The 10,460-nt window shown below is 33.3% G+C and overlaps 2 protein-coding genes across 2 annotated transcripts in view; both read left to right on the top strand.

Annotated features, from left to right (window-relative positions):
- The window catches only part of LOC108908884 (kappa-type opioid receptor-like), a 6,269-nt gene extending 4,514 nt beyond the window's left edge, over window positions 1-1,755 (top strand). The window contains exon 2 of the mRNA XM_018713046.1: window positions 829-1,755. Within this exon, the coding sequence (XP_018568562.1) occupies window positions 832-1,755 (924 nt within the window). The 5' untranslated portion in view covers window positions 829-831. The remainder of the gene's footprint in view (window positions 1-828) is intronic.
- Window positions 1,756-5,508: 3,753 nt separating this feature from the next.
- LOC108908900 (mu-type opioid receptor-like) lies at window positions 5,509-9,642 on the top strand. The gene is made up of 2 exons (XM_018713081.1): window positions 5,509-5,589; window positions 8,574-9,642. Exon 2 carries the CDS (start codon window positions 8,597-8,599, stop codon window positions 9,479-9,481), a length of 885 nt encoding a protein of 294 aa, XP_018568597.1. The 5' UTR covers window positions 5,509-5,589; window positions 8,574-8,596; the 3' UTR covers window positions 9,482-9,642.
- Window positions 9,643-10,460: the final 818 nt, after the last annotated feature.

The raw sequence follows: 10,460 nt of genomic DNA, 5'->3' as shown, positions 1-10,460 counted from the left end.
GGGGGGAAAAACCCTTACGATACCTTAAAATCTCCACCACTGGCACGTCCAATGAATTCGAGAAGGGTGCGAAAAAGTAGCTATTAATAGTGGTAATGTGTGTACAAAAGCTCAGTCCTGTAGTTCAAACGATTTCTAAGATATTGGCGAAAAACTAAAAAAAAATTAAAGTTTTGACACCGTGTATCTCGAAAGAGGAATTTACAGTTTTCCGTTGCGACACTTATTTAGGAACTCCCTGTACATACATTTATTATAATATTTCGTTTGTTCATAATTTTCGAGATGAAATAAATAATAAAAAATCATATGGTGCGTTTTGAAAAAAAAAAAGAAAAGTCACGCGGCTCACTCGAACCAGCAATCTTGTGACTATCAGTCCCGAACAGTACCAATTAGGCCACGCTCCCACTTGAAGAATGTATCACATCTAGTGGATTTAGCTGTCAGGTAAAACTTCAAAATCGATTATCTCGGTAATTTATGAACGTTGCCTCGAACTACTTCGGAAAATTCTTATTCAAGGTCCAAACTACACGTACCATAAATATCAAAACTTACAAAAATCCGACTACCTTACCTTCTCCTTGTGAGCTGAACAGACGTCTCTAGTTTTATTTATTAGCCCTAATTTCCAACAAATTACATTTATCTGCTTCAACCACTGCACTGAGGCTTAGGGATTTTTAGTTGGTTGCCTATGCTCGACGCTCATGACATAATCATTTATCAGGCTCTGTACGTCCTTGATATCATTCTCTCTGTATTACATTTGCCGTGTACATCACGATATTTATTTATTTTTTAAATAATACCGTCTTATTGCAGATCATGGCATATTCTTCGGACGAATACAAAAATTCTTCTAGGAATGCCTCGGAAGAGCTAGAAGCGATCGAAGGACCAGGCGCTGATGTTGACAAGCGATTTTTAGAAGTTTACATTGTCATTTCACTCGTCTGTCTAACTGCCAACATACTCATAATTTTTGTTATTCTAAAGTATAAGCGGTTACGTCAAGAAAAATGGAGCATAATTATTCTCAACTGGGCCATAATCAACTGCCCGCTTACGATAATATCTCCTACTACCTTTGGAACAGCTTTATATTTACTGCATTTGGTATCATATAAAATATTTTGCCTTGTCCAGCAAATCGAACATATTCTTTTTTTAGCCGATTTACTACTAATCATAATTTTAACTATATATTGGTATTTGAAACTATATCACACCGAAAAGTATGTAAAACTTTGTCAAAACATTAAAGGTGTGCTGATATTTGTTTACGTTTTGTTAATATTTCTGGCAGGTTTCAATGTCTATACTTGTATTAATAGATGGTTTTTACTGCCTGAAATAATTTTGTACTTATCCGAGTTAGTTTTCATTTTGTTTATGGCTGTTATTAATATCGTACATGCCGTGAAAATGCGAAGGCTCGTTGACTACAGCAATCGAAAAAATATTCCATTTTTACTATCAAACACATTGTTCTTATCTTACTTGCTTGTATTGTTGGTTCTTCTCACCGAGTCATATTTCAGCCATCTTACGGTTCAGATACTTATAAATGTAGCATTGTGCATCGCAACCTTGAATCCATTTTACTTTTTCATGATATTGTATCACAGCGACAGAAACTATAATACGTTTTTCAAGCACCTGTTAAGCTGTAGATGTAAGGAGTATAACGATGAACTTGTAGAAGAACACGCTGTCAGTTATAATAATGGGATCGAGAATATATGTTAAAGAAATATATTTTTGTATTTATCGTAGCCTATTTCTCAAGATTCCTTCTAAAATCCCTCTGAGATGGGGAAATAAAAGATGGAGTATTATGCTATAAGGATTGAGCGTTACTTAAAATTTTATTAGAAAACAAAATTTGTATTTTATCTCTACGTCCATATACAGGGTGTTAAAAAAAGAGTGTAAAATATTTCAGGAGGTAATAGTATGAACCAAAATAAGCAGAAAAGTCTTAATAAACATGGGTCCGCAAAGTAACGGTTGCGGAGATATGGACCACTATTCGTTTTTCAAACATTTTATTTTATTAGGAATAAACCGACAAAGGAAGCTTTTAACAAACAAAAAACAAAGTTACAGAAGATGTTCAAAGTGCCCTCCGTCCATTTCCAAGCAGGCACGACATCTTCGTCTCAACGATATTCGAACTCTTTCGAAAACACCCTCCTTGGTTTGGATTTCTTGACACTTTTGATTAATCCGTAGCTGCAGCTCTTCCAGGCTATTTACAGGAGTACCATACACTAATGTCTTCAAATATCCCCAAACAAAGAAATCTAGAGGGTTCAGATCAGGCGATCTTGGAGGCCATAAAACAGGTCCGGCCCTTCCTACCCATCTATGTGGAAAAGTTTGGTGTAAATGCTCTCTAACGGCCATGGAAAAATGAGCTGGAGCACCATCATGCTGGAACCACATTTGTTGCCTCTGATTCAAAGGAATGTCTTCCAAAAACTCATACAGTGTGTTCTGCAGAAAGTTGAGGTAAGCAGCGCCTGTTAATCGGTTTGGTAAAACAACAGGACCTAGAAACCTGTCACCTACAATACCCATCCAAATGTTTAATGAAAAACGTGCCTGATGTCCAGATTCTATTAGAGCATGAGGATTTTCGTCGGCCCAAATATGCGTATTGTGAAAATTAAACACTCCATTTCTTGTGAACCCGGCCTCATCAGTAAAAAGAATGTTTGCAAGAAAACGAGGGTCTTCAGCATCATGACGTAGAAACCAGCGGCAAAAAACCAAACGTGCTTGATGATCATTTATTGGATTTAAGGCCTGTACTCGTTGCACATGGTATGGATAAAGCAGTTGCTCGTGAAGGATTCTCCAAACAAGAGGACCACTAATTCCTACCTCGGCTGATATTCTCCGCACACTCGTACCTGGATTCTGCTCTACCAGTGCTAGAATTTCTTCTTCTGCTCTAGGAGTGGATACCGACCTTGGTCTTCCGGATAAATGGCACTGTTTGCTCAAGGAACCGGTATCACGCAATCTTTGGTGAATTCTTCCAAACATGCGTTGTGAAGGAATCTGGCGATTTGGATAAGCGTCAACATAAAGACGTCGCGCTTCGGTGGCGTTCCCATTAGCACGACCATACATGAAATGCATGTCTGTTAATTCTGCGTTAGAGTAACCAGCCATAGCGAAAGAAAACTTGTGCACTGAGAACAACTGTCAAATACGTACTGTTTATTTCACTAAACATCAACCAACTATTATAAGAAAATACACAACGTTTTTGCAAAATAAAAAAAGGGGCTAAAAAACATAAAACATTCCATATCTCCGCAACCGTTACTTTGCGGACCCATGTTTATTGAGACTTTTCTGCTTATTTTGGTTCATACTATTACCTCCTTAAATATTTTACACTCTTTTTTTAACACCCTGTATTTCCATCTACGAATCTGTCAATAATCTTATGTATACACTATTGAAATCACTTTTGTATACATCCAGAATTAGAGCAGTAAGTCGTATCGGTGCACTATCAATGTTGTCAGTTGTTACGTTTTTAAAACAGCTGTTAAAGATATATTTTGGAAAATAAATTAGTTAAATACATTGCTTTTATATAGCTTAGCGACGTGTTAGCCATATCGATGTATGCGAAGCGTCGAATATTAATTGTAATGAATGTAATTTAATGTTAAAAAATAATACTATTATGCATATTACATCCAAAAACTCAATTCTCATTAAAATAAACTTTATACATAAAAAATATGTCATTTCCTGAATTTTTTTACATACAAATATTGTTTTTTAAGAAAATTGTTTATTGGTACCATTGCCAATAATTGTTTCTCGAAAAAATGCGAAAAANAGTTTTTTTTTAATTAACTCAAAACCTCTTTTTTTTTGGTGATTGTGAATACCTACTGTCAAAAAAATCTGATTAAAAAATTTTTTTTTTCGATATCTTATATGAAGTTTAAGGGTTGATTGATTTATTCTCGAAATTTCAAGTCTTAATGTTATTAATAATTAAAAGTTATACTTTAGAGATGTCTTGAGAACTTTATCTCGTTTGCAAACTAAATAAATATAACTTTAAATAAATTTCTCAAAATTGCAAGCACCCAATCGCAGGCGACAGAGTATCGGGACAACGAAAACAAACAACCCCTCAAAGAACCCCTCATAAATTGTCTTGATATAAGTATACGAGTATGTATACAGATATGTATGAAGGTGATTCAGAACTTATCCAAAATAAAAAACTGTGGATGTACAGGGGACTCTTACAAATATAATTTTGTAAAGAAAAAATCAAAAAGGTCAGTTCGAAATTGATTTAAAAATACACTTCTGCACGGCACTGGAAACTGGTCCACTGTAAAACCTGACCTCGCACAATGCGACCGGTATGGCGGCGTGATAAAAATGGACAAAAACTTGCAATGAAAGAAATATGTTAATAGAATTTTATCGGACCTATTTTATATCGACAAATTCAAATGCTTTTGCCTTTATTAATCATTAATAAAATTAATTTGTGTTTTTAAATAATAAAATCATTTGACATACCCGATGCTGCAACAGCAATTGTTCAAAATTTTATCCACTCACGTGTAAACACATTTGGGTCCGTCTTACTCACTTTCTACGAACTAACACAAATGATGTCTTGCTTCACCATAACACAAATACTTCACCATAATACAAATGTTGTCTTGCTTCACCATAAATTAAAACGATATCTATCAACTCTGAGTTGCTATACACGCAAACCATTTTTGACACTAACTACTAAAAAACTGATGTAAATAACACAGATAACAGGTAAAAACTGCCGCAACGACGGATTTCAGTATTAGGAGTCACATGGCTCTCCACGCGTATTGCGAATGACGCTACAGACTACAGTTGTCCAGCTATGTAGTGGTTTAATGTGCTATAACTTCAATAATTTTTTTCTCAGAAACTAAGGATTTTACAAATTTTTTTTTACAATATTGACTCCATTTCTCATGCCGCATCTATTCCCAAATTTTTTTGGATAAGTTGTGAATCGCCCTGTATAGGCTTAGGGAAATTTTTGAGACATCAGATTTTAACGAGCCAGCAAAGTGTACTCGTCACCTAAAATAAAGTCGTTGTAATAGTATTTAATATTGCTGTATCTCTTGCAAAATATGAAAGTAAATTAAATTGTTAAAAACAACGACACACTACCGTATTAGAAGGAAGTTATTTCAGCTGGATGTCGCGAATATTTAAAAGGAAACATAAAATGAATGCGCTAGCACGTTGTTGAGTTTAGGGGAATTAATACAAAAAATTGCAAGACCGCTATTTGCAATTTACAAAGACGAAAAAATACTAAGAATACGTTTTATTCCGTTGCCTTCCAACGTACTTTTTCTAGTGTACACAAAACTCTTTTTAATTAAATAATGCTTTAATTAAGCTGATTCTGATCTTAAACTGTTGCGAGGTTAAATTTTGCCGTCGTCACTTTAATTCACTCAAGTGGTAGATAGTGAACCACATAAAGTGTATGTAAACTATGCAGTTTGTGGTGCTTCTTTAAACGTTGTAAGTATCTAATAAATTTATCCTGCACAAGTACTGTTAAAAACTATTTATTGTTTCACTGTCTGCAGAGAAAAAAGAAAACAATTTTTTTGTTTACCAAGGTTTCCACCTTGTCTGAGAAAATTAATTAATTGCAAAAAGTTGGATATCCCGCAAACTTCAAATAGTTAATGTGCACAAATTGTTTGCACGAACTTAAGATAGAAAAAAAGTTTTTTTTTAATTAACTCAAAACCTCTTTTTTTTTGGTGATTGTGAATGAATACCTACTGTCAGAAAAATCCGATTATTAAAAATTTTTTTTCGATATTTAACATTTCTTGATAAAAAATATAGATTCTTACGAAGAAAACATTTTCAATTTAAAAAATTTTATAAAATATGTAAAATTTTCTTTTAATTGATTTTTAGCTATTTATCTATTTCAATCATTTGGATCATAATAACACAAAAATCGCAGCAGTTTCTCAAGTAAAGTTAACTCAAGCTTAGTGAAAATCCTAGAATAACCTAAAACAATTAGGACTATTCTCATCCTTTAATTTTTGTGACTAGTGTATAATCATTACAGAATACACAGGATAAAAAAAATCATTTTGAATTCATTTTTGAAGGTACGCCCATTTCATATTTTATTTCTCGCAGCTGGAGGAACATGGAAAATTGCAAGTTGGAGTGTTACTTTATCCTATCAAACAAACGATATTTTTAATCATCTGCGACCATTGAAAGGGGTTGAAAATTGCAACCCTTAAGGGTTTTTCATAGTATCCTTTTAATTATTTAATTTAAAGTTCCGAACACGTTGATTGCAAAAAAATTGTTGTTAATGGGGGGTCCGCTTGACATGATTTGACTCACCTGTCAATATATTCATTGTTGTAATTGTTTATACTTAAAGAGGCAACTATAATTTAAAATATGAAGTATATAAGCCTTGTTATGAAAACGTACCAAAGAGGGTGTTGATAGCACAGAGACTACGTGTTTTCGTACTAATCCAAAGGTTGTGGGTTCGATCCCCGGTGGGTGTCCTTTTTTTCAGTTAATATTTATTTCAAATAGACCGAGCGGGACCTGTTTTGGTGTAGATGTTTTATATAGTTTCGCTAATTTTTGCTTTAATGGCTCCAAAATGATATAACAAAACATAATTTCGCTATGCGCGCGCTTCAAAATGTGTGCTAAACTTATTATTAAATAAACAGTGAAAAAATTGAAAAAAATTCCATTTTTTTCTCTTTTTTTCAACACAGTTCAAAAACTATTCATTTTAGTGAAAAATTGAAAAGGAAAAAAAGATTCGTAATTAAATTTTACACATGATATACCTATTTTCAAATAAAAAATACAACATAATTATTGCAAATATAGCAGAAACAAAAAAGTGAAAAAAAATTACAATATGTTTGCGATTTTTTTAAAAGTACTTATATAGGTAGGATCTTCATACTTGGCCAAAAAAATCTTTATGATATAATAAAACATCACACCAATTTTCGTTAAAATCAGTACCACAGTTTTCGAGTAATAATTTTGCAATCCAGATTTTTGAGAAAAAATTGAAATTTAACTGAGCCTAAATTAAGACTTCTAGATATTTGAAAATTGTATCACATAAAAAAGTGCACTCAAACTTTAAAATGCGTCCAGAAAAATTGAAATCCGTTAATTAGTAGAGCCGTGGTAATTGTTTTAAAGATATGCGAAATTTTTATATATTTGTTATAAATATAATGTTTAATTGTGTTTAATTATAGATAAAACGGTTTTTTTTAAATGGAGTTCAAGCCAAGTCACTGCTCATTGGTCTACGATATAAAAATTGATATTGTTTAAACTAATAATGGGCACTCAAATTTTCTTACGGAATATTAAACTTAAATGTACGACGGATGTAATAAAAAAACTTTATTACCTGACTGAGAAGCCATGTAAATTTTCGTTTGTTTGTTTAAAAGTTATTTAAATATATGATAATGAGTTAACTCTATTTTTTTTTATTTTTGTATAGAAATGTAAATATTACACAAGTAAGTCCTGAAAATTTCACTAATATATCTCTAATGGTTTAATTAATTTTTTAATTTAAATTCCCGAAAATGTTTGTTGTTAAAATGAAAATTTTGTAAAGCCATTTTGACACCACATGTGGTGTCAAAGGCAGTCATTAACACTTGTTTTTCGTTAATGTGTGACTCTCGATTTCTTTCTCTGTGGACATCTTAAACAATTAGGCCAAATTGTCGAAAATACCTAAAAAAAGAAGTAGATTTTTCGCCCATCTTCAATTATTTTGCAATACGCGTACTATTTGCTGAGGAAAGTACAACTCTTAGAGAAAATTTTAAGCCCAGGATAGGTCACATAAATGCATTACTGTATGATTTATTGAAACTTGAAAAAAATGTATATTTTTCGAAAAACTCAATTTTTGCAAAAACTATAAAATATTTTACAAAAATGTACCTATCCTACTTGCCAAGGATTACATATTCTGAAACTTTTGTAAAAAAATCTTTTTTCGTTTTAAAGATATAGAAGTTTAAAAAAAATTTGATTTTGGACAGTTTTTTGCAATAACTAATACATTTGTTTATCAATTGACATCAGGCTGGGCTCAAAATTTTTGTTATTAAAAGATCTAGAACTTTTGTCTAAAACATTTTTTCTCTAAAATGTTTTTTTTACATGAAAAAAACTGCTTTTTACGATTTTGGACACCATTTTGAAAATGACGCCCTAACCTAGCTCATTCAGTACTACAGCATTTTTCCTGTGACTCCATCTAGTGAAACAATTCCACAACTCCCGTCATTTTTTAATGTAGCCATTTCCAACAATTTTTGGGAAAAACATCCCAAATGGCATTCTTCAGTGTCCACCCAAATGTGAGAAATAATAATATAAAAACTGAATTTTAACCATAAGACTTGTCTATAAGTTCTAACAAATTAATAACTCATTCGCTCGTTGTATTGCAGATGGTTACCAGCCAGGCACAGCAATGGACCTAGAATTTTTCGACAACAACACGGAAAACACCACTTTCGACCCCAACGAAACCTACTCGTTCCATATTTACTACTACGTTGAAATACCTACAGCCATCGTAGCGATTCTATCCAGCTTAGCAAATGCGCTAATAATTTTCATGTCAATTCGTTTTCACGTCCTGCACACCAGACTGTACTTTTACTTAGCGAACTGGTGCATCTGCAACTTCGTTATTACCGTATCTGCTCACGCTACCTTGAACGTCTTAGGTTTCGCTGAAATTGTGTCTGTGACAGCTCTGTGTATATGGCTGGAGACAAGCTTTGCGTTCATGTTCGGGAATCTGGTGTTTATAGCAGCTCTGCTCTTGGACTGGTATATCCTGACGTTCACTAATCAAGGCACTTGCTCCATTCACTGTAGGAGATATTACAAGTTGATAGCGGCAAATATATGGGTTTTGGTGCTGCTCCTTTTAATAAAATCAATTTTCTACTGTCTGGATTACATAAGCATGCCGCTGCTGGTTTTGATTGTCTGTCTGGCTTATTTCACAGTGACTGTCTTGATTCTTGTAATATTTGTTCTAAGGTTGATAAAGTTGAAGTTGTCCAGCTTTGTTGTGGAGAAGAGCAATTTAGAGTTTAAGTTAGCTCTGTCTCATTTTTTATGCTGGCTGCCCAACGTATTATTTTTGACGGTTCACATAATTTTTCAGTTGTCCATTATATTAGAGTATCTTTCTTATATCATTTGGTACAGCAACGCGTGCGTGATATTTTTGCTGCTGTATTTTAATGACGAGAGTTTCAGAACGTGCCTAGGTTCACTTTTTCATACGAAATTTAAATCTTCTAAAAAGGACAACAAAGATATACCTTTAATTGACGTGTAAGCATTGTTGAGAGAAGCCTGAAGATGCCTAAACTTGAGAATACAGACTTTTTTTATAATTAACCATTAGTTTGATACTTTTTGTTAAACGATAAGTTTTGCACTGTAAGTTTTATAAATTAAGTAATAAATGAAATGTAAAAATACACGTTACTGTGTTGTAAGAGGAAAACAACGAAATATATTCAGATTCATTCCCCACCAGCCCTGTCAGTGGATTCGATAAAATGGTGAACGTAAATTTCTCATTTCGCCCATTGTTACGATTCCCTCGATAAAGATAGGTGTGAACAAAAGAGAAAATTCATTAAGACTGTGGCTAGAATTAATGGCCATTCTCCTTATGTAGTGGTTTAGTTAATTAAGAACGTTGATTCAAGAGAACACTCGAGAAATTCCGATCTTTCAATTTCAATCTGTCACCTTGCTTGGGAACCCCTCTGGCTAACGGCCCTTGCAAAAACAGTCCGAGATATTACACGGAAATTGGTTTATAAGTCCGGAAGTAGGTCTTACAGACATTCTAAAGGCAAATTTAAAACATACAAAGGGTATTGGATTCGCTGTAAGAAATATGGGAAGAAAAGAACAGTTTCCTTAAAAAAAATTGTTATATTTGATTTTACGACTTTTTGTATTGGAATAAAAAGTCTTTTCTTCCCATTAATTAGTGTCCTGAAGAAAAAAATTATAATTAAAATTATGTTTAAATACCTATGTTCTAAATGCAATTTTATATCCAGAAACAAACTAAACTTTACCATAAGATAATCTATGGCGCAGGCACCTTCCTCTTTGCACACAGAAACTGTGCGTGGGTTGTTGTCTATCAGATAAAACACATATTTATCCCTTGAGGAGTTAGGAGACAAGGAGGGTGAACCTTTTTGAAAGATACGGTCATAGCCACAAGCCGGATATATTGCGAGAAGACGAGAAAGGTTTCCAGCGTAGTTAATATTAAAACCAGTACCAGACTA

Source organism: Anoplophora glabripennis, unplaced genomic scaffold (genome assembly GCF_000390285.2).
Source record: "Anoplophora glabripennis isolate ALB-LARVAE unplaced genomic scaffold, Agla_2.0 scaffold428, whole genome shotgun sequence".
Taxonomy (NCBI): Eukaryota; Metazoa; Arthropoda; class Insecta; order Coleoptera; family Cerambycidae; genus Anoplophora; species Anoplophora glabripennis.
This window is presented reverse-complemented; position numbering and strand designations above follow the sequence as displayed.